This window comes from Python bivittatus, unplaced genomic scaffold (assembly GCF_059951505.1).
Source record: "Python bivittatus isolate LINGU-HERP-01145 unplaced genomic scaffold, Pbiv_v1 ctg000940_np1212, whole genome shotgun sequence".
NCBI classification, from domain to species: Eukaryota; Metazoa; Chordata; class Lepidosauria; order Squamata; family Pythonidae; genus Python; species Python bivittatus.
The window spans coordinates 737,109-764,801 of NW_028277123.1; the positions used below are offsets into that span (position 1 = coordinate 737,109).

The window sequence follows — 27,693 nt, forward strand, 5'->3', positions numbered from 1 at the left end:
TGACTCTGGGCGGCTAACGATATTAAAAACGATTAAAAGAAACAAAGAATATAAAACCCATAGCAGCCGGGAAAAACAATGATAAAGCCACCATCAAACTTTCAATATAACGAAGAAACGGGCTTTGTCCCACACCCAGGCTTGAGCGCAGAGCCCCGTCTTCAGGGCCTTTACTCTACTGCTATTTATTGCAGAATTAAAAAAATTACGTTTATGGGTGATGAGCAGAAACATATCGGTGAAAGGGGATGCTATACATATTATCCTTAATAACTGAGGTGCAGAAGGAGGGCTACGGGAAAGCCTATTTCAGAACACTGACTCTTTTAAACTATTCTTTGAGCCGGGCAGCATTCTTAATATCTCTGATGTTATTTGTCCTGATCTCCTGAAATAAAATAGAGCAGATATTTTTCCTCCCAGAATCTAAGGGAAGAAACCTCCTGTTGCTTAGGTGCTGGAGTTACAACTTGAACTTCTCTTCAAGTTTACTTCAACATATAACTCTCCAAATATAGCAAGAAGGAAGGAGTGGACCTGGAGGAGGAGGAGGAGAATTGAGTGAGGAACACCCATGTAAACTGAAAAGACTTGTTAGAGCAGGGTTAGTTTCCTCTTCTCAGCCATTCCAGGCAGACCAAAGTACTGTGGGCATTAAACTTTATTTGGCTTGGTAATTTCTCCCGTCTTTGGCTCGGGCTCCTGGCATCCGCCCGCGGCTGATCTGCAGAATGAATTCCTGCCAAGTTCTGCGAGACGCCCCCGTCCGAAAAGTTGCCCTCTTTGGAGGCACCCATGGGAATGAGCTGTCGGGGGTGTTCCTGGTCAAGCACTGGCAGGAAGATGGAGCCGAGATCCAAAGACCCGGGTTGGAGGCACGGCCTTTCCTCGCCAACCCAAGAGCGGTGGAAAAATGCTGCAGATACGTAGACTGTGACCTGAACCGGGTTTTCGATTCTGAAAATCTTGGGTAAGCCGAACCGTGCTGGTGCGTGAGTGCACGCGGGCAGAGCTCTATGGTGCATTTGGGTGAGCGTAGCCAACGGGGCACCTCTTCGTTCTCTAAGTCTTGCCCTGATCTAGCTGAAACTCAGAGCAGTGGCGCACGGGTCTCGGGGAGTTTTAGATTAAGCTCCAGAATTCCCATATGTGCTTTCAGATGGATGGGTGTGGCAGAACTGCAGTGCAGAAGGAAAAGGGTGTGAACATTTGTTTGCACATACGGAGTTCTCCCGATTAAATTGCAATTCACCCCAAAGGGGGCAATCCTGAATCCTAGGCAGAAGAATGAATCCTCCTCCATTTCAGCATTCTCACCAAATGCTCCATTACTGCATTCCCAGGGAACTGGAACCAACTCGGCCATTTAATGCTAGTCTAGGTGGGGAGAAACATAGTCTTCTGTTCCAGTAAATGTGTATGCCTGCAAGAATGTCATACAGGCTGTGCAATCTTTCCTGCCACTGTTGCATGCTCCAAAGGATTGGGAAAAATTGGGAATCAAAGCTACTCTTCTTTAACCCCTGACATGCTCTGTTTTCCTCTTTATCCTGATCGATGTTTCCAGCATTAGAAATATGCACTCTCGGAGCTGGTAGGGACGGCAATGTGAGGATTCCAGCACTGAATTTCCTCCTCCAAAGTCATAACCCTTGGAGGGGAAAATCCTGTTTTTACAGCCCTTGAAAATGCTTTCCTTGGCTTGCAGCCTCCTGTTAAATTCCAAGAATGGGAGCAACCAATTCCGTGCAACTGAGGATTATTTGGATTTGGAATGCATGCCAAGATATACGTTAGATTAGTTTTTAAAAAGAAGATTTTTCCAAAACAGCTTGCTAGTTGCATTTCATTGCCCTTGAACGCCTAACATAGATCTTATAGCAAAAGTTGTCTATTTCACTCCATTGCAAGCAGAACAAACACACGAAAAGGGATCCTTGTAGTTCATAGCACAATACATCACAGGAAATAAACGCACGCACACCAAATTCAACGGGTGCAATTAGATTTCTCATTCCTTTAAAAATGCATAGGAAATGAACTGCTTGCCAGCCTGAAAGTTGAATGGGAATCAATACTGTTCTGCAGTTTGTGTATAAAATTAAACTCCTGTGATTAATCTGAGATCTCGGTGTCATTTTTCACCTGCGTCCTGAAATGAACTCGAAGAGGCATTTAGCGTTGTGGGACATTGAGAATGGTATGCGCGGACAGCATTAGCAGCAGCAAACTCTCAAATATAGGAAGATCAATCTATTAAAATATAAATAGGAGGATTTTAAATAGGTATTACCAGTCGATTTTATGAAAGTTTTTAAGAAAGAGTGTATGGTGTAATGCGACATGCAAAACAACCGACTAATTTATAAGTTTCATTGATGTACTTGTAATGAAGGGGGAACCACTGATAATGCTTAGGAATGTGCTGTTAATGCATAAAACAAGCAGTTGAACTTCCAGGTAGTCAACTATTAATTTGGACTTCGGTATAAGAACAAGTAGCTTTGATATACTGACTGGGACAGCCAGCAGTCACTGGCTTTGCTCGGTGCAAAAGATAATGAAAAACATCTCCAGTTACATCTTAAGATATTTTTCTTTCTTGGTATCTTATTATTTCACATAGGCGCCCTCATCCAGGACAATCCTAGATCGATAAGGTGCAAGATATTTCTTCTGATCCAATATGGGGGTGTCTGGGGCTCTCCCCCCCCGAAATATTCTCAGCCCTGGCACAATAAGATGGGACTTGGGCTGAGTCCAGAAGCTGCCGTTGGTCCAGAATGCAGCAGCACAGGTAGATATGGTCATATCACACGTGATACGGGCATATCAGGTCCATGTAACACTTTGCACGCTGGGCTGGTTCCCAGCAGGCTTCCAGGTGCAATTCAAGATGCTGGGTATCACCTATAAAGCCCTACATGGTACAGTCAGGCTACTTGTGGGACCTCCTGTCTCCAACGATCTCTACCCGTCTCACGTGTCCTTCCAGTGCCGTTTGGTGGGACCAGGGAAGCCCGTCTTCTCTGTGGCAGCTCCCACTCTCTGGAATGATCTCCTCCCACCCCGAGATTCGACTGGCCAAAACCAGGTTAGTCTTTCGGAAAGCATTAAAAACTTGGCTTTCCCTCTAGGCATTTGGGCCAGATTGTGAGATGTTCCCCTCTTGGATGGTGCTTGTCGGAAGGAATGATTCTGAATGTATTTTTTACTTGGTCCTTGCTATTATTGCTGTTTTTATTGTTGCCATTTTATGGAAGCTCCCCTAAGTGGCTTTGGAGACTTGAGTAACCATCTATGTTGGATCAATAAATCACTAAATCAGATATCTCTTCCCAAAAAAATACTTGATAAATATTGAGCAGCTGTGATACGGACAGCAAACTTATTCTGAGGCCATGAATCCTTTCGCTGCCCAAACAGGAACAGACCCCATGAAATCTGTTTTCTTTGGCTGTGCAATTGTTTAGTGCCACTTATACAGGTAAAAAAAGGAACCAGGTAGATTGGAGAATTGCTGAGGTCTTGGTAGGAGAAGTCCTGGCACGCCATCATTTTCTTGCATATCCTACTAGTACAGGGTTCATCAATCTCAGCAACTTGAAGATGGGTGGACTTCCACTCCCAGAATTCCCCAGCCAGCATGCTTGAAGATGGGTGGACTTCCACTCCCAGAATTCCCCAGCCAGCATGCTTGAAGATGGGTGGACTTCCACTCCCAGAATTCCCCAGCCAGCATGCTTGAAGTTGGGTGGACTTCCACTCCCAGAATTCCCCAGCCAGCATGCTTGAAGATGGGTGGACTTCCACTCCCAGAATTCCCCAGCCAGCATGCTTGAAGATGGGTGGACTTCCACTCCCAGAATTCCCCAGCCAGCATGCTTGAAGATGGGTGGACTTCCACTCCCAGAATTCCCCAGCCAGTTTTCATTCTTACATTGGGGTGTGTGGCTTGTATTGTTCCTATTGTGACATCTGTACCCTGGATGTTTTATTTATTTTTTTTAAAATATCCTATGTAAGATCCCACAGGTCTTCTTGATTGTGGTGGGATAGAAATACATTAAAATAAAAAATAAATAAACCGTACCTCCAGCCACATTCAACGGGAACCTAATAAATAAGTAGGCCTATAGCTTTAAAAAAAACGATAAAATCAACAATTTATAGTTACGGCAGATATCTTACTGCTTGACTTGCTCTAAAAGTATTTTGTTACCCCAATCCTCTGAGTAGTGAGATGTCTTCCTGGCACTTTGCTCCATGCCAGCTTCTTCTTATTTTATTTATTTTTTAATGGAAAGCATCTAAAAATAATAATAAAATCAAGTCAGGTGGCACAGAGAGGCATTAGCAGGTCCACCAGTGTCCGTATTCTGGAAAAAAGGTATGAAAAATTATGAAGAAATAAGAGAAATGGGTGAGGAATCAGAAAGGGGGTGGCAGAAGTCGCATAAGAGGACAAGCTGTTCTCCAAAATAAAAATTGCTCTGCTATAGTTGGGAAGAGAAGTTGGTTGAATGTTCTTCCCCGACCCCCAAACAGCTGTTTAATGGGATCTCTTGCTGATCAGCACGTAAGGTATGGACTGAGAGCCAAAAAACTGCTTTTCTTAACGTCTTCCGCAAGCCGAAGCGCGGTAACAGAAGAAACTTTGAAATCAATTCGTTTTACGGAATTCCTTTAACGGCCGTTGCTGGTCACATCCTCTGCTTCCCACACCATGAGCTGAAAAGCCTTCAGTATCCCATTTCAGCTTCCAGCAGCTGCTTTTCGTTAAAAAAAAAAAAAAGCACATCAAAAAGGGGGAGAAAAATCCACTTGTGTATAGTTTGGCTCTGTATCTTTCTGCAAATTATAACTGGGGAAAACGATTTTCCGCCTAACTGAAGAAAAAATGAACCCCAAACCTATTCCTTACCAGCAGTTGGCCAGGAATGCCATCTCCTCTTAATTAATGTTAAGGAGTGAAACCTTCTTGGAATCTTTTCCTTTAATCAGCCTATTTAATCTTAGTTCATCTTGGTTTCCTCCGCCTCGCAAAAACAAACAACTTTCTTCAAGCGTGTTATGATAGCCAGGTTGTTCAGTATTCCAGCCAGGGAAAGAATGATGCCCCAATAAAGACATGTTTTTCTTTGAAATGTTTTTGGGTTACAATTTAAGACCATACTAAACCTTTCCAGATTGTTAATCCTTTCCACATGCTTCATGTACACAAAGCATAAACTCTTAGAGCAGCATTTTGCAACCTCAGCAGCTTTAAGATGAGTGGATTTCAACTCCCAGAATTCCCCAGCCAGCATGGCTGGCTGGGGAATTCTGGGAGTTGAAGTCCACTCATCTTAAAGCTGCTGAGGTTGAGAAACACTGTCTTAGAATAACTGATCTTGGTAGCTGATAGATGTTGTCGTGTTACTGTGTTGACAACGTTATTAAAGGACCTCAAGTCACTTGCAATCTCCGGGGATCAGATCTGGTTCAGTCACAGATCCGAGATGTGGCCACCTGCCAGCGGCTCACTTCTACGGACAAACCGTCTAGTATCAAAGCCAACTAATCAATGGGCGCAAATCTGCTCCCAGAAACAGGAATATCCAGAAATCTATGGGGAAACATTTCCGTTCTCCACAATTCTCTTGTCACTGACCTTGAGAAAAAGATCTGCAAGATTTGCTCAACAACAAAGCTAGAGTCCATTTTAATGGCATTTTCTGATAGATCAAAGGCAAGTTTTCTTCTCAGTATGTATGTTAACTAGAAATTCAGCGCAGAAAGGTCTGTATCACTAATGACCGCTTTGAGTAAATTTAAATTTGTCGCTAAAATAATTCTCACTTCTCTCACCTCTTGTTTTACTCCCCCTTCCCTCCCAAAGAACAGTTTGAGTATATAACCAGGTCGTCCTCATTCAGTGACCACAATTGGGACCAGCAATGCAGTCATTAAGCAAAGCGGTGGCTAAGTGAACCCATGACTGTTTTTATGATCTTACTTGAGCTTGGCTTGGCTTTACAGACCTGCAAGGGTGAGGATCGGTTGCAAAGTGACTTTTTCATCGCTGTCGTAACTGTGAATGGTCATTAAATGAAGCAGTCACTAAACAAGGACAAGCTGAAATACCTTTTCTTGACACCTGTGCACCAGGAAAAGTAGACTGTGCTATGGAAGTTTATGGGATTGTGGAAAGAAAACTTGAAGTGGCCCATGTGACTTTTCCTTCCTGATGGTTTGGTGTCCCCTGGGATTTTAAGCCAGTAGAGGACCCCAGCAGAGAGATAAAAGAGAATGGCTGAAGGCACAGGATGGGTGTCGGTGGAAGCTGAGTTGGAGCCCTGGAGCCGGTTGTGCGCAGAGGAGGTGCAGCTGAACATCAACAGTTTGGTGGAGGCTCCGAAGCTGAACCACGGCAGACTCACAAGCTCTCCAAAGATACAAACCAATTACAGTCAGCCAGCAGCTAATAGTTGTCCCCTGCCACTGCCCCCCAGCCCTATAAGCCAGTGTTTCTCAACCTCATCAACTTCAAGATGGGTGGACTTCAACATGGCTGGCTGGGGAATTCTGGGAGTCGAAGTCCACCCATCTTAAAGTTGCTGAGGTTGAGAAACACTGCTATAAACTGATCAAGACTGAGCTTGAGGAGCAACTCGGACGAAAGGAGTAATTGCAACTCCAACCCTCAGCAGGACCTTCTGAAGTGGGCGAGAACGTCAACGTCCAAAGGCAAGTCTGAAGAAACTTAAGCCCTGCGTGAAGGGAGGAGCGTTCCCCGTCCCTAAGAACTGAGCAAGACTGTCCTAATGGCTGAGAACGATGGGCAGTTAGGGAGACAGGGCAGAGGGGAAATGTGTCGCCTTGTCGAGCCTTGCAAATGATCTGTTTGTCAGTTAAAGATCAAATACTAAGCACAGAGAGGGAGATAGTATGCTGAACATCCTGGTTGAGTGTAATAAACCTACGTCTTGCCATTGCAAAGGGAGAAGGATCAGTTTGTGTCCTTTTTTTTTTTAATGCTGCAGATAAGTAATATTTCTTTGGTTTTTCTAACCCACAGCAAGGAACTGACGGGCCACGTCCCCTATGAAGTAAGAAGGGCCCAAGAAATAAACAGCTTGTTTGGCCCCAAAGGCCAGCCTGAGGCTTACGACCTTATTTTGGACCTCCACAACACCACCGCTAACATGGGTGGTACCCTTATCCTCGAAACCTCCAGGGACTGCTTTACCCTTCAGATGTGCCATTATATACAGGTAAAAATAGTTGAAAACCTTATTTGGTGTGGCGCCAAAGAGGGGTTTTATAAAATCAACGGTGTATTCCTGGGGTTGGCAAAAATTAATGTTCTCCCATGAGCCAAATGCGGTCCTGTTTCCATCCCCTGAACCAAAGCAATCATGACCGTTGTTTGGTCACAGCAGTTCCATGGTGGAGGGTCAAAAAAGTCAAGATGGCAGCCTCGACCGTGTGATCCAAGCCCCGCCCCCTTTTTAAGGTGGTGGTGCGGGTGATGCCCATAAAAAGGGGGCGGGGCTTTGATTGCACGGTTTAAGGGCACGAAAGTGCATTTTTGAAACACGAAAGCAAAGACACGAATAAATGTTAGAAGCAACATGCAGCTCGTATTAAAGTAATCAGATTACTAAAAATCAAAACAAGTGGCTAAGTATTAAAAGCCAGGCTGGAAAAAAAAGCCTCTTTGAGGTTCTCTTTAAGGCATCTGAAGAGGAGTTGGGAAGCATGCAAGTTTAATAAATCATCATCATCATCATCTCCAAATCTGGAGCAAAATCTGAAGCAAAAAATCAAGATGTCAGCCACAACCCTTGTGTTTACATGTGTTTTATATATATATGGTGACCATATTTTCTTGAAAAGTAAAGGACCAGCCTGAAAAAGGGGCAAATCTGAAAGAGGTTCATAAAGATTAAAAAAAATTAATTCTTTATGTTTGCAACTTTGGTTTAGAAAGGAAAATTCAAGAGCAAAACCAAGAAAAACCTTACAAAAATGCATATCCTAATAAAAAGATCTAAAATCAAATGGTATATGTTGATTTCTTTTAAAAAGACCATTCAATTTCCGTATTTTCCACCTGAATGTGAAAGACGGTGTACGAAGCAGTACAGTAAAAGTACATTTGTACAGTAAAAGTCAAATGACCAAATTAAAGGAGAAAAGTGAGTTTTTGAAAAATAAATAAATCTAAAGGACAACTTTCTGAAATAAAGGATGGTCCTTTATAATAAAGGGTGTATGGTCACCGTAATTTACAATCAAAATGAAGTTTTAAAAACTCTCCCCTCGCCCCCCAACACTCCCACTTGGCACGTCAGTATTTTTTAGCCCTCTTGCATGGTTCCTCTTTAATATTCAAGATAATTCTCTTAATCTGATACTATTTGGCATTATATGTTCCATCTCCAAAAGCAATGTTTCTCAAACTTGGCAATTTTAGGATGGGTGGACTTGGTGGCTGGGGGATTCTGGGAGTCGAGGTCCACCCATCTTAAAGTTACCAAGTTTGAGAAACACTGTCCTAAAACTTTCATGATGCACTTTACCATCTCGGGCTATGACTGGGCCACTGGCTTACGTGGCGAAACGCAGGATAGCCATCAGAGCAGAAAAGCACATTAAGCCTTGCTATTGTTTTGAACAAACAATTGTTTTAATGTTTGGTTGCAAGCTCGCTAGTTGAACAGGCAGGATTTACAGGCTAGGAATAATGCCTTTTAAAACCGGCCAATGCATTTTAATATTGTTGGCTTGGCTTCCTTTGGGAATCTTCACGGCGAATTACCAAAAATGTAAATCTCTGTGTGCACAAAAGCCAGCATTTTAAATTGGCTGCCAAAGGTTCCCCCTCAAAATCAATCTTGATGTGCCTGCTTGAATTTTATTGCTGCTACCTGTAGCGGAAGACCCACTTCAGCTCAGTGCCATCATGCGGGTCTAGGGAAGTCTGCGGGTGTGGGCGTGTGTAAAGGAGGTTGAGATGGCAGGGCAACCTTGCAATCCAAGCTTTGCCCACTTTATGGGCATCACAACCCCCCACCTTGCAGACACCCGGAATCAGCCATGGTTTCTGCTCCAACTAATCCTGGGACTGCTCCATCGGATTACCCAGGAGACTCATCTTGTTAAGTGCAAGTGCAATGAGGAAGTTTTATTCCTGTCTCTTGACTTGCCTCAGGTATCTTAACCTGCACATTTTGCCCAGGTAGAAAAAGTCTTGGATCCAGCTATTGTGAACCTTAAACCAAGAGCCTCTGTTCACGCAATATCCGGCATCAGGTCCGTGAACGATCCGGGGTCTCAATCCTCACATCATGCTAACCTTGATTTGTTCATCTCTTGCAGGAACTCAGCCAGTTTGATTAGCTTGTGGTTCAGTGTATTGTGCAAAGCCAGAAAATCAGTTGGTTCACTATCTAGGTGGAGGGCGTTGTATAAACGCGGCTGGGAAAAGATTCTGCCTGTTCAGTGTGTGTATTTTGTTAGGGCGTTTGCTCATCGGGATGGCACAGCGGGTAGCTTAGGATCAGAGAAGATTCTCCAAAGTGGGTTCAGCCTCTGAAGGAGGACCGTGCAGCCTTTTGTAGCGAGCCGATCTAATCTATAAGAGCATTAATTAGAAACTCGTAAGACAAATGGGCAACCAAGTGGGAAAAAATAGGTTGTAAATAAGAAGAAGTAATAAAAACGAAAAAGCTCCTATAAATCTGATTTTAAAAGCCAGAGGTGTCCGCAGCGGGGATGGAGGGGGGGGGGTGCAAACTCACAAGATGGCAGTTGTGTGCTCACATCAGATTCCCCCCCTTTTTATGTGTGTGCAAAATGCATGTGCAAAAGGGTGAGGTTTTGATTGCAACGTTGCACTTGCCCTTCTGAAGATTTTGACCCCCTCGGCAGATGCCCCTGAAAATAATTGACATTGTGTGACTTTTGCTCAACTCGTTCGCAACATTTACAGTTTATTTAAAAGAGAACGTGGCAGCTATAATTTTCTCGGGTTGATGAATTAGCACTGCTACAGCGTTCATTAATCCTGGCACGCAGGAAAGTTAATTGGAGCGGGCTTTGCTTTTGTGATCTAACAGATAGAACATTAGCCAATGTAGCCTTGCACATTTTCCAACAGTGTCCTATTTATCTGAATACAAGGCAGTCACCATACAGTAACACCGTCTTTGTATCCAGTCTTTGCCAGCTCAGCATCAATGTTTGTATTACAAGAACGTTAAACCAATATTTTTCACAGGATGCTCTGTGGCCAGACAGCTGTCCTGTCTTCCTCCTTGAACATCCCAGCCTGAAATATGCCACGACCCGGTCTGTAGCAAAACATCCAGTGGGTAAATATGACTCTAGGATTAGCACCGTTCCACTTTTAGCAAATGTGCTTGGGTTTCTAGATCCTTTTCCATCATCCAGTATTAGTGATGGAATGAACTGCTTTCCACCCCATCGATCCCCCTGTTGAGGACCAAAATTCAATGTTGCCAGTTCTGGGCATCACCACCAATGAAGGTGGTGAAGAGTTTGAAAACATGTCCTGGAAGGAAGTGGGGAAGAAACTGGGTATAAGTAAGAAAAGAAGGCTAGAATGGTCTGGAGGGTGGAAGTGGACACTGAACAAGTCCCTCAAGGGCCGTCACACAGAGGAGGACAGTGTCTTCTTTGGTGTCCCCAAGGAAGAAGACGTGATACTTCCTTTGTTTCTTCTCCAGGCATTGAAGTTGGTCCTCAGCCCCAAGGAGTTCTGAGGGCTGACATTTTGGGTAAAATGAGGAAGATCGTCCAACATGGCCTGGATTTTGTGCAAAAGTTCAATGCAGGTACAGCATTATAAGGTAGTTGATGGTCATACCATCTGCTGGTGGAGATGTAATCCTAAACACAACCGAATTTTGCTCTGAATCCCCATCTCTTAACTGCAGTTTTCCAGTTTGGGATCCAAGCAAACCATTTTGTAGGATATTCTCAACATCTTCCCAACTTTAATGGGTATCAGAGTTACCTGTTCACTTCTTCCTCGGCTAAATTTTAAGGTGGATTTTCAACTCTAGTTGTTTTTTCTTTAGTTACAAAATGTGTCTTCTCCTTCTGCAAAGTTTGAGGTCCTCTCCTCTGTGCTGATGTTCACCTCTTGTTTCTTAATATTTCATTTTTTAAATTTTTCTTGCAATTTTGTCAATACCACTGTCAGACTTTGCTACTAAAGGGTGATTTTTTTTTTAAAGAGAGAGAATCTCTAGATTATTAAAGAATAAACTCCATGCTTTCTTCTCTGCATATTTGGGTCAGGGTATAAATGAATTGATACGCATTTTTGCAGGGTTTTTAATCTACCCATTAAATATCAGTTGAATTGTCTCACACAATCTAAGATGTTTCTTTCTGGAAAATGTGTTTACAACTATTATTAAAGATAAATACTTCTTATGGCTTTTTAGCTTCTTGACAATAACTTCTAACCTTGTCCTATATGACTAGATGAGAACTTAAAATACAATTCCTAAAGTTCAGAAGATGTGGATACAAGGAAGAGGTTTTTAATAAATTCTATTGTATCCACAATATCAATTATATTTTATAAGGGGTGGCATGAAAAGTTCACCTTTGAACAACCCAACCTTTAGAAGGGCAGTTGATTGAGAATGTTCCAGTCAGAAGATCTAATTGTAATTTACAACTACAGTTTGTTTCACAAATAATCCATCTCAGTGACTTCAAACATTATCCACAATGTCAGTTGCTTGACCTGAACAGTTGAAGATCTGCATTGTTTTCTCTGTAGGACAAGAATTCCCTCCATGTACCATTGAGATTTATAAAATAATGGAGAAAGTGGATTATCCCAGGGACAAAAAAAATGAGATTACGGCTGTCATTCACCCTAATTTACAGGTAAACACATGTGGTTTCCCTTCTCTTTTTAACAGCAGTGGTGGGGGATCTAGAAAATGTTCCTATTTTGAAAGGGCTTCTCCAAATTTGCTTTCTAACAGAAATTGTTTCTTGCCTATATTCAAGACGTTGCTTCTTCTGAATATAATTCTTGAAACCCTTATAAGAGTTCTAGTACCACATCCTTTAATCCCCACTGCAAATTCTTCTCCTGTGGATATACCAATGCAGTGTTTCTCAACCTTGGCCACGTTAAGACGGGTGGACTTCAACTCCCCAACATGCTGGCTGGGGAATTCTGGGAGTTGAAGTCCACCCGTCTTAACATGGCCAAGGTTGAGAAACACTGTACTAATGTAATAAAGAATTGTGTATATAACATTATCCAGATAGGCGGTAATAAAAACATGGGCTTACAAGCAGATAAATAGGGTTGTCTTAATTCAGAAAAGTGCTAAAGGCAGCAAGAAGGGAGTCAAATTAAACCATGCCCAGATCTCCTCCAGATGAGAGACAGTGCTAGCTAGCACAGGACCAAGGACCATCCTAAATTAATTTCCAACACGTTAAATCCAGGGGAACCCGCCAAAGCTGGTGTGCTGTTCCCATCCTTGAATCAAACCGGGCTCCCTAAAAAAGGTGCAGTTCAGCTTTGACCAGTCCAAAGTCATCTTAGCTTCGCTTGTTATAATGGGGCTGTTTATTATGTTTAAATGATAGCCCTTGAGACGAACTTGAGTCTAGATCAGGGATGGCGAACCTATGACGCGCGTGCCAAAGGTGATACGCCACGACGTTTTGGGTGACCTGCTAGTGTTCACCAACACCCAACCACAATTCTCCCTGTTTGAGTTACCAAAGAAACTGAGTTTGTTTTACTCATATTTCATTTTTGTAATTACTTGACGTTTCTTTATATAATACATAGCATCACACATGACAGGACTGCATTATTTTTTTAAATAAATGAATATGTAAAGAACTGTTTCTCTTTTGTTGGGGGGGGACACACCAGCAGAGTCAAATTAGGCACTTTCCGAATTTTTGACACGCGGAGCCCAAAAGGTTGTCAACCCTGGTCTAGACTTCCTTTAAACAGCTTTATCCAATCCGTTGTACATTTGTCTGCAAGATTATCTTGTTCCTGTCCCATAGGATCGAGACTGGCAGCCACTCAATCCGGGTGATCCCATGTTCTTGACTTTGGAAGGGAAGACGATTCCATACGAAGGAGAAACCACAGTCTACCCAACCTTTGTGAACGAGGCCGCGTATTACGAAAAGCAGCAAGCTTTTGTCACAACCGTGAAAGAAAAATTGAGCGCAAAAGGGCTCAAAGTCTCTTAAACCTGGATTTCCTTCTTCAGTTCCTCTTAAGTGCCTACGTATAGTTGGCATTTCTCATGCAAGATGGCCTGAAGGCATTGTAGATCCTAGACCAAAAGTCAATTTTTTTATTGTAAGAAATAGAGCACTTGGAAAACAATGTGCCCTGCAAACAATTATAAACGGATTAATATGTGCTTTCCAGTTGCTGTTTTTATAAATGCTTTTTTAGGGGTGGTCTTGAGGCTATGGTCAAAAAAGTCCAGATCGTGACTGCAATAGCGCAATGGACAATCCACCAGTTTTTATGTGTGTCGTGGTCACCCTCTTGACTTTTCTGACCCTACCCTGGAGACACCCATCAGCATGAAGTTATTCTTTAAATCAGAGAGCAAGTCTATTTCATGTTTCATGTGCCCTGAAGAAAAGTGGTGAAAAATGAGATGCTGGAAGAGGGAGAAGAGAGAGCATCTCATGAAACCTATGAAGGTGTTATCACAACATAGTTTTGGACCAATGAGGGCCTCTATCATGCTCCTAGCACATGCCCCTGACAGAAAATACTGTCACGTTAATTTGCAAGAACAGTGCTGTGAAAGGGTATTACATTCCTGTAGTTAACTTAATGAAGTGTGGCCAACTATTAAGATAGCACTCTGAGTCACAGGATAAATGAGTTCTCAAGAACATCTTTATCGGGAACTGGAGTAATTCAGAATTAATGTGGGGGATTAATTAAGAGAAGAGCAACTATTTGGGGAAAACAAGGGAGGCACGTCTGGAAGAAGAGCTGTGATAAGGGAGTTTTATGGCCAAATCTCCCAACATTTCTGAACTTTTAACTTGTAAGCAATTCTAGTTTCACTCAAAGCACTAACAGCTGAGTCAAGAGGACATTTTTAGATCAGAAAACCAGGTATAAGGGAAGAGTTAAAATATCTTTTCAGAGTGAGAATGATGGTGCTTTTCTGAAGTCACAGAACTGCACACTAGTGAGATATACATGTTTATAAAACAATTGACTTTATTTCTCTTATTTGCAATAAATATTTTTTTAAAAACACAGTTACAGGTCTGATAAATCCCTGGACAAAGTCATAAAGTTCAGAAAAATGATGACTGCATATTGCCATTTCTCTAGCTTTTCTGCAGGAAGACGTTTCCCAAATAGCCATCTGGCTCTAAAGTGCTGATCCAAAAGCAGAGATTTGTTCTGGCAACTCTCCAACATACCATCATTCCAAAACTTCATTAAAAAAAAATCCATTCAATCAAGATCATGAGGATCAAGGCACAAATATTTGAATAAATACTGTACATACTTGGAAGGCAAGAACTTTCTTTGGAGATCTATACATCACACACACACACACACATACACACACACAATGTACAAAAATGCCCCAAATTGGGTGCTACCTCCACAAATATCCCATGAAAAGGTGATGTTTCTTTCAAATCAAATACGAATTCCTGGTACACACATCCAGGTGTTGTTCTTAGCAATGATGTAGAAAAGGTCTGCCTTCCAGATGTTTTTCTATGAGGTTTCCTTCCATCCAAGGACTAACCAGCCCTAGCTCACTTGGTTTTCAAGATCAGCCAAAATTGGCTTGATGTCGCCTCCAGGCAGAGCCCTCTCCTATTAATGCCTGCCATGGCTCCTTCGCTTCCTCTAGTCTGGGCACATCTGCCAGAGCAAAGAGGCCCAATGCAGGAGGAAAAATCATTCCCAACATGGTCAGGGCTGGAGATTTTCTACTGTGGTTTCACTTGAAATCTGAAATGTATTCCCTTTGGGTGATGTCCTCATTCCCTAATACAGAAGTCAACAGCTTCCCACGAAGTTGAGAAAATGGGTTATGACCCTTGTTCTCCCTCCTGACATCTCTTTCTCAACCCTTTTGTAGTGTCGCAGTGTCACACCTCTTCATCTGAATGCTAGTCTGTCCGTGCTCAGGAACAGTGCTGGGGCGGATCCTGCCTCTCGCGCGGCTTTCCTGAAGCCAAGTCTTCACATTCTAACATTGCCCCATGCGCAGCTAAACGGTAGTCTCTGGCAAGTCATAAATTTCTTCGAATGCATTCAGGGTGGTTTTGCTGTTACTCCTTGATGTGTCCTGCATCCTGCTGCAATCTAAAATGGAAAACAGGAAACAGTTGATTAAGATGGTCATCCCCATTCACCTTGGGGTAAGGAATGGAATATACTTCGACAGATGCATGGAGAAGATTGCACAACATGTCATGGGTTTTTCAGGGGTTTTGTGATGGAATGTATCTACAAAGAGGCGGTGGACTGCAGAAGAGGTTCTCAGGAAGGAGGAGGTGCATTCCAGGAAGGGCAGAGAGACAAGAGACAACACAGTCCGGAGCAGCAGCACAGGAAGTGTAAGAGGTTCAGAATAGCCGCTCCCTAGAATCCCCCAGGGTACATCCACTAGTTGCAATAGTACAGATTGAGTCTGGCAAGATTTTGTCTATATGGTGTAGGCAATCAAGGAACTGAACTCAGCTGGACCAGTTCCCTGTGGTTCTTGGGCTGGGCCTGACAGGTATCCATAGAGTATGGTCAAAAATGTCAAGATGGTCGCCCCAATAGTGTGATTGAAGCTCTGCCCATTTTTGTGATACACAAAAAACAGGTGGACTTCGATTGCCCCACCATGGTTACCATCTTGACTTTTTTGACCACACTCTACCAGCAGTCCTGTATTTTCTAAATACAGTGATTTCATAGGCACCTCACCTATTGATTGCCCATCTGTAAGGTGTGTGGCAGAAGAAATAGGAACTGTCACACACTGGGGAAAATCAAGAGTCGCTCTGGCACTCAATGATAGAATCTCTTCAGATATTTCCCATCCATGCCCCCCCAGAGTTGTCAAAAATGTTGGACCTTCTACACAGAAAGCACTCAAGATGCATGAAAGACTTGGGGCTGGATCATACCAAAGGTTTAGCTGCTCAGTCATACAACAGCTATGCCAGTGAAAGGAAGAGTAATAACCATCTTCTGCTAGGGTCCCCCAGCAATCACTATTTAACCTCCTTAGGGTTAGGGACGAACTAATGTACTTCATATTCAAATGACACCTTATCCCATTATAAGTGAATCTGTTCCTTATTACACATGAGCATGTATCGTCTGAAATTTCCGCTTTTCCGATGGTTGAAATTCACTCCCCCAGCTAAAAAAATAGGGGAAATGCCCAGATTCAGGGACAAAATGTTCCAAATGCAGTACTTTAAGGGGAAATGTTTGTAAATGTTGTACAGTAAGCAACATCACAAACAAATAGATGCTTGAAGAAACGTGTGTGTGTGTGTGTGTGTGTGTGTGTATTCCTAATGTAAACTTTGAAAAAATCTCTCTCTCTCTTTATCAGTGTTTCTCAACTTTGGCAACTTGAAGACGTTGCCACACGTCTTCAAGTTGCCAAAGTTGAGAAACACTGATATATATACACACACACACACACACACACACATACATACACATACACACACACACACATACATACACATATACACACACACACACACACACATACACATACATACATACATACACATACACACACACACACACATTCCTAATGTAAGCTGTAAAAAGATCTCCAGTTGTATGAACTGAATTTGACAGATGCACAAGAATTCAAGAATACCAGCCAGTCATTGTCCAATCATTCCGTAAAACTGACTCATGCCTTTAAAAAAATAAATAAATAAACGAGCTGTTGGCCCATTACCACTTCTAATGGCAATAAATTCTCTAATTTGACTATGCACTATATAAAGACACACCTTTAAAAGATGAAATTACTAAGCCATGGGCCTTCCCCTCCTTTTGAATGGTTCATCGTTTTGTTCCTCTCACAGCTATCATCATTCTTCACTATGGAAACTTACATAACATTTTTAAACGGTTTTATTGTTACTTGCAATGTTGGTTCTGGGGGGGCGGTTTAGTGGTTTTGGGCTCTGAGGTTATGAAGGTTGCGGAAAAAAACTGTAATTGTTTATTAAGTTTCCCCCCTTTTCTTATCACAGAAGTTTTATTACTGGTAGTCCTCACTTAACGACCACAGTTGGGACTGGAATTTAGGTCACTAAGCGACTAGGTCATTAAGTGAATCATCACATGACTGGACCTGATTTTACAACCTTTTTTGCAGTGGTCGTTAAGCAAATCACATGGTTCCCCATTGATTTCACATGTCGGAAGCTGGTTGGGAAGGTTAAACATACAGCCATGGCGATCACGTGACCCCGGGACGCTGCAACCATCGTAGATGCATGCCGGTTGCCAAGAGTCCGAATTTTGTTCACGCGACTGTGGGGATGCTGCAATGGTTGTAAGTGTGAGGACCGGTCGCAAGTCACTTTTTTCAGCACCTTCATAACTTCAAACGGTTGTTAAGCAAAGGCTATCTGTATATGTTTCTGGCTTCTTACTGTCAATTGCTTTTGTATTTGATTTTGTTGCAAGCTGCCAAGAATTTAAGTGATTAGGCAGCATACAGATTTCAGTAATAATAATAATAATAATAACAACATAGACAGCAATGTGGGTTTTTTTATGGACGAAGTTTATAGACAGTCTCCCCTTCACATTTATGTAGAGATGTAAGAATACTTTCTGATCATCTTCCACACTGGATAGGGAGGCGCTTAATTTGTGCGGAACTCTATTTATTTCAGGTTGCGTCTCTCTGCAAATCACATACCCAGCCCAAAATAAAAATTCATATATGTATTCCTATTGCCTGGGACTGATTATATGCACCTGTATTATCTGCAAACATTTCTAAGGAAAAAATATCTAGGCTTCGTTTTCAAAAATAGACCATTCCTTGCGTGGCTGTGTTCAGTTACCTGTCGAGCCGGGATCTTCATTGATAAAGGCCACGTGGGTTTTCCATTCTGTCCATTTGACTTCATTGATCCTAGTTACAGAGCACACAAATCAATTAATTCTTCTGCTTCATCCTCATTATTACAGAAGCACTTCCCATATCTCAGAGTTCATGGATTAATCAATCCATGATTTATCAGCACACTGAAAGGGGATGGACCGTTCATTCTTTCATGGAGAAGCCACACTCTTTCACCACTGACATTGACTAAATGACCTTGTCCCTTAAAAATATCATTTGGATATAGCATTATGCAATACTCCAGAATATTTTAGAGGTTGGGGGATGATGGGTGCCTGATGGGAGAGGATGTCTTTTGCGAGCTCCTGGTTTACGTTCCTGCCCTTCAAGTTAGAGCCGGTCAAGACCTATTAAAGTCTCTCTTATCTCTTATTATTTTATATTATTATCTTATTTATTATCTTATTATCTTAACTCACAGGGAGGAAGAGAGAGAAGTCAGGCAGCAAGAAGGAAAGAGAAAGAGAAGAGAAAAGGTTTCTGATGTGTCCTGGAGCCAGTCCTGGCTCCCAACACTCTTCCAAGACAGCCGAAAATTGACCAACTTTTTCTGCAAAAAGAAACAGTAAGTCAACATTCCCCAACTCCCATCTCTAATAAATCTGAGGCTCTTGAATGGGATTTACCAAAGAAATAGAAGGAGAGCAATTATTGGAGCTTTCTGCATCTCTTAGAGATGATTTAATAGACAGGTCGGACTCTGTGTCAGCCCTTCCCCATCCATTTCACTAGCTCTCCAGTTTCCTCTGAGGAGAAGATTGAACAGAGCAAGGACTGGGAAAAGCTGCTGACGCGAGATGGCTCGATCGAATTCACGGCAAAGCCACGTTTGCTTACAGCGCAAACTGTTATTTCAGTGTTTGAGCAACTGGCCTCCATCAAAAATGATTTGGACCTGTTAAAAAGCGATTTTGAGGTCTTTGCCCAAAAGCCCAGTATATTTTAAAGTAATCGTATGGCATTACCGATACAGCACTATCTTTACGTTTTTGAACATACAGCCATAAATTTAGTTTGACCTAAGACATGTTTTAAAATAAACTGAAGTAAACCTGAATGAAAGAGGATAGAAGTGAGAAATTATGGGGTGCCTGGAAAGGAAGGGAAGGGAAAGGAAAGCTGACATACATAATTGAGAGAAAGAAGGGGGGTCTGTGGGTCGCTTATCTCACAAACAGCAGCTCAGCTCAGGTGGGGAGAAACCCTGGAAGGAGCGTTTCAGATCATTCAAAGCAACTCTGTTTTAACGAACTCACGAAAACAAGGCTGGGAAATGCAGTTTCTAAGATCCTGTATTTATCCTAAGATGAGTGTTAAAGATCCTTTACTGAAATCTGAGGTTCTTTGATCTTGTTGCTACTAAGTCAATGGGCCTTATTAAAATCATACCCTTTTAGCAGGCCAAAGATTGCATGGAGGCACTGCTGAGGCCATGTCCAAACACAATTCATGATATCCTCTGATCTTAGCTGTGATTCTGCTCAGCGCTTTCAGTAGAAGCACAACGATTTATTAGGGTCAAGGGCCACCTGTCTCAAGCATCCTGACCGTCACATTTTAGAGATGGAAAGATCTGAGTTTTTTTCCCCTGCAAATGAAGCCTTGATGCAAAACGTTGCCCGTTGATTTTACTTTAATGTGCATAAAAGGAAGTTCAAGAAGGAGCATGTTTGGAAATGGAAATTGGCTTTATAAGAGGAGTTTGGGGAGAGTCCATGGGGTTCACAGAAGTCAAAGAGGCGGTGGCCATGCAATCAATGCCTGTAAAAAAGGGGCAGAGCTTTAATCAAGTGGTCACAGCTGCCATGTTGACTTTTTTGACCCCCTTCCCCTCCACAGGAGGTATTGCTTCGTCTTGATATTTCAGAGTCACACAAATGAGATGATTTGGGGACTGGGGGACAACAGTTGAATGCATCTGTCATTGCATTCGGTTTTCCGCTCTTCACCCATCCGGAGCAAACTTCCTCACACTTTGCATACAAATTACCTTAAACATAACCGGCTGTCACTGTCGGCCACTTTGCACCATTCCCCGAGCTGGAATCTCCTCCTCAGGAATTGGGGGAGAAGTTTTTCGATTTCCACGATTGTCCTCGCTCTCTGGGGGCCACAGTGATAACCAACAGGTGACGTTACAAAGAGATTTCCAAACGTTTCCATCCCCTGAAAATCTGCACTTAATTCAACCCCGTTTTCCTGCAAGGAATGAACCACCCGCCCGCCCCGAGCCAACCTGCAGCCGCCAGATGTGCTCGCTCTCTTTGGAGATGTCTTCCACCGTTTCTCCCATCAGCGCAATGAGCATGTTGAGGAGCAAGACGAAGGTCAGGATCACGAAGGAGATGAGAAGCAGCAGGAAGAGGATGGGGTATTTGGCGTTCTTGGGGACATCCAGCTCACCAAGACCTAAGGTGAGCATGAACAGGTCAATCTCGATGCTCCCCAAGACGCTGTACTCGTTGCACTTGCTGTCTTCGGGGCAGGAGTCGACCAAGGCCGCAAGAGCTGGGTTGGAAACAGAAAGGGGGATAAGATTAGAGTCTTTCCTATCTAAGATGAGAATATCCTCCCGATGACCCAGCGCTCCCCCCAAATGCATCAGAAGTCCAAAGCAGGGCATCCGCAGGAAGGGGGTCAAAAACGTCGACTGTGCAATTTTGATGTGCACATCTTGATTTTTCGATCCCCTCCCTGCAGACACCCCTGCTCCAAGATATAAATTATAGCAGACACCCTTTGCCAGGCTTCATTCATGTAGCTCATTAAGCTAGGATAGGATAGCACACGGTTTATTGTGCAAACCATAATGGAGCCTGGGTGTTCACCCAAGCTGTTAAGGCAGAAACAAGCAGGATGTCCGGCTTAACAGGTTCTGTGAACCATCCCCAATATTTGTGCCTGTGAGTCTGTCTTGACTCCTGAACCAGCCCCAGAAAGAATATTGGAAGAAGGTTATGGAAAGGTGGAGAAGTTTATTGCTATGAGCTTTTCGGAGGAAAAAGAATACTATATTTTCCTTCAGTACTTCCATCTTAAACAGGCTCTCTGATCTGTTGACTTTGATGGCATTAGCTCTCTGCCGAGGATTGAGTTTTAATTCTGTGGCTGAAAAGGGCCTGTCCTTCAAGGAGGTTTGTGGATCCCACCATAAAGAGCTGGTGCGGTGGACACCGTGGGTGGTGGAGATTTTGGGGTAGAATGTGAGAACATGTCCGTTCAAATCCCCCTTCTGCTGCTGAAATTCACAAGTGAATGAGCCTAGTCCAGTGTTTCTCAACCTTGGCAGCTTGAAGGCGTGTGGACAAGGCTGGGGAATTCTGGGAGTTGAAGTCCACACGCCTTCAAGCTGCCAAGGTTGAGAAACACTGGACTAGTGTGCTCACATAGGACACTGAACTACAAACTACCCAATTGCATTTTAGTTGAATTGCAACTGATTCCCTCCCAAATAATCAAGGGTATCCCCAGGAAAGGGGTCAAAAAAGTCAAAATGATGGCCACAGCAGAGCAAGCAAAGCCTTGCATGTGTGATGCGCATAGAAAGGGGCAGGGCCATTGTGCCTTTTTTGGACCGCCCCCCCCATGGATGCCCCTGCAAATAAGCATCAAGTTCTGTTTACCTACGCCAAATCCAAACAAAAACACGAGATACACGACTATAAACTTGATCACGTCATGCAAGATGACCTAAAAGGCAAAACCAAACAGTTAATGATGAATTTAAAGCACAGGGGGGAAAAACTGGCAGTGGTCTAGGTCTTCCGGATACATCTGGACTGCACATCTTGCTACGAGATGTGGTGACAGCCGTCCGTTTTAGACCGTTTTAAAAGGGGATTGGACAAGTTTGTGGAAGATGAAGCGATGGGTGGCTTCTGGCCTCATTGTATGATTCTACAGCTAAGGATGGATAGAAAGGTTGATAGGGATGGGTGGGCAGACGGTAGAGGTGGATAGAGATGAATAGATAGAAGATAGATAGATAGATAGATAGATAGATAGATAGATAGATAGATAGATAGATAGATAGATATGGCTGGGTGGATGGCTGGGTGGATGGATGGATGGATGGATGGATGGATAGTAGGTAGGTAGGTAGGTAGGTAGGTAGATAGATAGATAGATAGATAGATAGATAGATAGATAGATAGATAGAAGATAATATGGATGGATGGATGGATGGATAGTAGGTAGGTAGGTAGGTAGATAGATAGATAGATAGATAGATAGATAGATAGATAGATAGATAGATAGATAGATAGATCTGGCTACATGCAACTGCCCTCTTAAGAGAACTGAATTGCTGCACCTGGTCTGAGAGACACAAAGCTGCGTGCGAATATCAAACAGTGTATGCAACGGTTGCCTTACCTGCTGAATCATGACGCTGTAGATCCCCATGGACTGCAACCCCCGCGTGAAGTACAGCATGTTGGCCCAGCCTAAGGACATCGCCAGGACGAGGCAGGGGAGGTGCCCTTTGTAGGAGAAAAGGTACAGGAAGACCGAGAAGATCACCAGCACAGCTTGAATGAAACTGAAAGGCCACAATAACAACATTATTTTTTTTAAATTTCTATTCTGCCTTTTTATTATAATGTTATAAATCTTTTACATCGTATTGCTTCAATACAGTGATATTTATATCACATGAATAGATATTAGTAACGTTCTATTATTTAGATAGTTTAAAGTATTAAAAATAGAGAAAGGAAAGAAAAAATTCTGTCAGTATTGATTACAATTTAGGTGTCACTACTACAAGCATAAAATTATTTGGCTTCTTCATCCAAAGTTAAATATAACATTAGAAAAAGAACCACTGCAACTCACACCAAAGTACTGATTATATGATAATGGTTTTGCTCTTAAGGTAATTACAATATTAAAATCTCCATTGTATTGTTACTAGATAAATAAAAGGAAAAAAAAAGATTGACAAAGCAAATTTAACAAAAGTTAAAATGCCTAAAAAGTAAAAAAAAAAGAAAAAAACAAAAGCAAAAGGCTAATAATAAAAAAAAAAACTACTGGTTTCTGACTCCCCCTTTTTTATACATTTGCTAATTTGCAATATTTGCGGACATTCAGGCCCCCTTCCACAGTAACAAAATTAGATTTCTCGGAGGGAAGTTGGGCTTTCTTGACATGGCAGGGTGGACTGCAAGGAAGGTCAAAAAAGTCAAGATGGGGGCCACAACTGTGTGATCAAAGGCCCACCCTTGTAAGACAATTCATACCTAATTTCTGGTCAAGAGATGCCTCTATTGAACTGTAAAAATATCCAGTTAACCCAATTAAAATCAATAGCAGAAGGAAGAAAAGCTATAAATAGTAAATAATACATTGAACAAATATGGTAAATAAATGGAATGAATATGGTAAATAATTGAATGAATATGGTAACTAAAAGAATATAGAAAAATGGATAGCAAGGATACTAATAGTGATTATAGCGGTTTAAAAAAAAAGGCCCATGAAATATCCCCAAAGGAGCATGCGTATATCCTTTACAGCAACCGTTCTCCACTAGGCCACCTTCCAGAAGGCCTGGACTACAACTCCCATCATCCCCAACCAACCTGGCTCCTGGAAAGTGCTCGGGAGGCAAAGCTGGCTCTTAGAACCTCTTTCTCGCTTTTTCGGAGGTAGGTAAGCATCTTTTCTTTTTTTTAATCCGTTCAGTCGTGTCCGATTCTCGGAGACCGCCTGGACCAGTCCCTGCAGTTTTCTGGGCAAGGTTTTTCAGAAGTGGGTTTGCCCTTGCCTCCTTCCTGGGGCTGAGAGAGAGCGACTGGCCCGAGGTGCCCCAGCTGGCTTCATGCCCAAGGCAGGATTAGAACTCGTGGCCTCCCGCTTTCTAGCCTGGTGCCTTCACCCCTATCCCAAACTGGCTCTCTAGGTTAGAATCCTACCTGGCTATAAATTACATCTACTTCCCCGGGAAAGCCTGCAGATGACTGAGCGTGAGCGCCAGGTGTGAGAAGAGCACTGCAGAAAAGCGTTTTTGGAAGTGAGTGTGCGGAAGAACCGGGGTGGCTTCCGAGCCGTTCAACCACCCGGCTACGGCGGCGTCACTTACAAGGCAAAATGGAACCAGGCGTCCGACAGAATCGTCTGCAGGTCAGAAGGCCGTAGCAAGAAGAGGGCGACGCTCTGCAGGCGGAAATACACACGGGAGAGAACAGATTCAACAGACGCATTAAGCAAATGCCAGCCCGTCCTAATCACCCACTGCATCGTGTCTGGGATTCTGTGCCAGGACTGGAACAAAACTCATCGGCCTCAGTCCAGCTTCGCTTTGAAAAAGAACACAATTCTTGCTCTCGACAACTACGAATAAACCAGGGGTGCCCTGGGAGGGGTGGGGGGAAGAGGCTGAAAAAGTCAAGAAGGCAGTGCAGTTGCGCAATGGAAGCCCTGTTTCTTTTTACCTGCATTGCAATACAGATCGAAAAGAGGTGGGGGGCGGCCTCTTCGCCTTTCTGGACCCTGCCTCCCCCAAGGACACCCCTGGGTAGACTTGTAAGAAAAACCGTTTTTAAAGGAAAAAAACCACTTTTGGGAAGAAGATTACTGTCGTCATTTTAGCTATTAGTGCTGGAAAGGCTAAAGCTGGCTAGTTTGGGTGGGGCCAGTCTAGGAAAGGGTTTATTCCGACATCAGGTTTCTAGGGTTGTGTGAGCCCAACTTGGACATCTTAAGAGCAGTGATCCGTTCAGGCAAGGGGACAAGGAAAGGCAGAAATTCTCCTCCATGCCCCAAAGTCCCCGTTCTATACCGGGAATATTTCCAGCAGCACTTACTTCTTTAATGGCAATGAACACAGCTCCCAAAATGACGGCGGCTTGTCCTGCCAACTGCAACCAGTTCAGGTCTCCAATCAGTGCTAAAGGGTATGGTGGGGGCTGAAGACGAAAAAGAAGAAGAAGAAAATAAGAATAAGTTCCCCAGAGCAGCTGGCAGCCTCTAGGCAAATCTGGCTGGCAGAGCTAGGCAAGGATTGGAGACCACCAGGAGAGGCCACTCTGCGCGGGAAGCCAAACTGGGGGGCTAAAAAAGCTTCTGGAGATAAGATACAGTGATAAATCACGTCCTCATTGTCAGTAAGAAAGTGGTAACGATGGAGCAGTGCAGATCATCACCAAGAAATCCGCCTGATTGGAAGGACGCTTTATTTCTTAATCGGGAGCCCGGTTTTATTAACACCTTACTTTTCAAGCCGTTCAGTCATTCGTTCATTGCAAAGCATTTCAAGGCTGTGTCTCATCACTGCAGCCCTGCCCGGGGCATGAGGTCACGCCGCATTCAAGCAAGATGAACAGCGAAGTCAAAACAGCGTCCAAACCGAGGGTTCGAAATGAAGGCTCGGCTTTTGCTTCGCCAGCCCCCAGGGGTGGGTTATTTGTTTTGCACTTTGGGCTAGAGGGAGCCTCTCTGAGACCTCCTGTTTAAAAGCAGCGAAGGTCATAGAGAGTATGGACTGAGGATGCTCCCACCCCTGTGCAGGGCTGGTCCAAAAAGTCAAAATGGTGCCCGTGACTATGCAACTGGAGCCCTGTCCTATTTTATGCGTGGCAATAAAAAAGGGCAGGGGCTGGCTGACATGACGGCGGCCACCATCTTTACTTTTTTGCCATCTCTGGCCTGTGGGTTGCATGTCAGGGTCGCCAGCTCAGCTGCCCCCCGTGGATGCCACCCGTGGGGGACTCAAGTCAAGGCAAAAAAACCCTGCTTCTGGAGCTGCACCGGTTGCCAGTGTGCTTCCGGGTGCAATTCAAGGTGCTGGTTGGCACCTTTAAAGCCCTGCATGGCTTGGGACCGGGTTACCCGAGGGGCTGTCTTCTCCCAGTTGTTTCTACTTGTCCAATCCGGTCCGGCAGGACGGGCACGCTCTGGGTCCTGTCAGCCAAGGAATATCGGAGACATGCCTTTTCTGCTGTGGCCCCTGCCCTCTGGAACATCCTCCCTCCCGATATTAGGGTGGCCCCGACCCTTTAAAGATCTGGCCTTATGCCCAGGCTTGGGGCCCCGAGCGTGTGAAGGGCCCCGTGTCATGGTTGTGCTAATACTGACGGCTTTTAAAGATCTCTTGGCTGTATTTATATTTAATTTTCGGTACTGTTTTAAGTGTGGACTGTTTTTGTTGTTCTTAGCTGCCCAGAGTCACTGGTCTGAGATGGGCGGCTATATAAATTGAATAAATAAATACATAAAAATCAGGTTAAGCGGATTGTGGTCATGGGAAGGAGAAGAAATGCTGTTTGGGAGTAGAGGAATGAATCCACCGGGTCACGCCCCAAGGAAGAGGAGCTTAAAACATCTGGAGGAATTCCCGAGGTGGCAAACGGTTTGCAAGCGCCAGAGAGAGGAAGGCGAACGCCGTTGGGAAACTTTGCAGCGGAAAAGAGAAAGATCATTCATCAAAGGTGCCGTGGAAGCGGTCGACCCTGCCCGCGACAAGAAGAAGGGGGAATGATGGTGCCCTCCCTACCTGCGTCGTGTGAGGCCTGTAATAGGAGATCAATGTCAATATCAGGTTGTAGAAGAAGTAAAGGCAGCATGACAGGAAGAAGACGTGCCGGGCGAATCGTTTCCACTTCATCCGGAGCAAGGAGTGAAGAGGTTCCAGAGCCAGCATTTCATGCCGATTCTGCATTGGGAAAGGGGGGGAAAAAAGGGATCTGTCTCTTCGGGCATGAAAAGGAGGAGAGGGCGTTTGTAGCAGAGGTTAATCCAGGCGAAATGATAGGTTAATTAAGCGGGGCCCCAAGCTTGAATGGATCAATTAATCAACCAATAGTCCAGCTGGTGAATAAGCAGTGAGGACTGCACAGTATTTCAATCTCCTTAGCCCTGTCTTTCTCATCCTCAGCAACTTTAAGTTGTATGGACTTCAATTCCCAGAATTCCCCAGCCAGCTGGGGGATTCTGGGAGTTGGTCCACACAACTTAAAGTTGCTGAGGGTGAGAAAGAGTGCCTTAGCCATTTCATTTATAGCTTAACTACAGCAGATGTCGCTCCTAACTTGACCTTGGCTAATCACAGAAAGCTAAGCAAGGCCCAAAGAGGTTAATTCTTGGATGGGAGACCACGAGGCTATTCTGAGCAGCCAAAAAAATCTTCCTGAAAGGAGGCAGTGGCAAAACTAAATGCTGTTGTCAAAAAAATCACATTAGTACAGGTAGTCCTCGACTTATGACCACAATAGGGACCGGAACTTCCATCGCTAAGCGATGTAGTTGTTAAGTGAATCTCAACCGATTTTACAACCTTGTTTTACTACAGTTGTTAAGTGAATCTGGCTTCCCCCATTGACTTTGCTTGTCGGAAGCCCCCTGGGAAGGTTGCCAACGGCGATCACATGATCCTGGGACACTGCAACCATTGTAAATACATGCTGGTTGCCAAGTACCTGAATTTGTGACCATAGGGACCCTGCGACTGTTGTATATATGAGGACTGGTCGTAAGTCACTTTCTTCAGCACTGTTGGAACTTCAAACAG

At 43.6% G+C, this 27,693-nt stretch overlaps 2 protein-coding genes across 2 annotated transcripts in view; one reads left to right on the forward strand and one right to left on the reverse strand.

The window, feature by feature from the left end:
• The first annotated feature begins 599 nt into the window (after positions 1-599).
• On the forward strand, positions 600-14,325 carry ASPA (aspartoacylase). The gene is made up of 6 exons (XM_007438891.4): positions 600-970; positions 7,061-7,256; positions 10,268-10,361; positions 10,737-10,844; positions 11,807-11,916; positions 13,072-14,325. The coding sequence occupies exons 1-6, from the start codon at positions 732-734 to the stop codon at positions 13,261-13,263; spliced, it is 939 nt and encodes a 312-aa protein (XP_007438953.1). The 5' UTR covers positions 600-731; the 3' UTR covers positions 13,264-14,325.
• A 959-nt stretch (positions 14,326-15,284) lies between these two features.
• TRPV3 (transient receptor potential cation channel subfamily V member 3) overlaps positions 15,285-27,693 on the reverse strand; it is a 31,941-nt gene continuing 19,532 nt past the window's right edge. Inside the window, exons 10-18 of the mRNA XM_088131280.1 lie at positions 26,680-26,838; positions 24,992-25,093; positions 24,268-24,341; positions 22,557-22,722; positions 21,806-21,872; positions 20,419-20,690; positions 20,173-20,285; positions 18,121-18,191; positions 15,285-15,379 (exon numbers count right to left, since the gene is read on the reverse strand). Coding sequence (XP_087987406.1) covers positions 15,285-15,379; positions 18,121-18,191; positions 20,173-20,285; positions 20,419-20,690; positions 21,806-21,872; positions 22,557-22,722; positions 24,268-24,341; positions 24,992-25,093; positions 26,680-26,838 — 1,119 coding nt within the window. The remainder of the gene's footprint in view (positions 15,380-18,120; positions 18,192-20,172; positions 20,286-20,418; positions 20,691-21,805; positions 21,873-22,556; positions 22,723-24,267; positions 24,342-24,991; positions 25,094-26,679; positions 26,839-27,693) is intronic.

Coding starts and splice junctions, on each gene's coding strand:
- ASPA (XM_007438891.4), top strand. CDS start 732: ATGAATTCCTGCCAAGTTCTGCGAGACGCCCCCGTCCGAAAAGTTGCC. Junction 10,845..11,806: donor TGTGCAAAAGTTCAATGCAG/GTACAGCATTAT, acceptor TTTTCTCTGTAG/GACAAGAATTCCCTCCATGT. Junction 11,917..13,071: donor TCATTCACCCTAATTTACAG/GTAAACACATGT, acceptor CCTGTCCCATAG/GATCGAGACTGGCAGCCACT.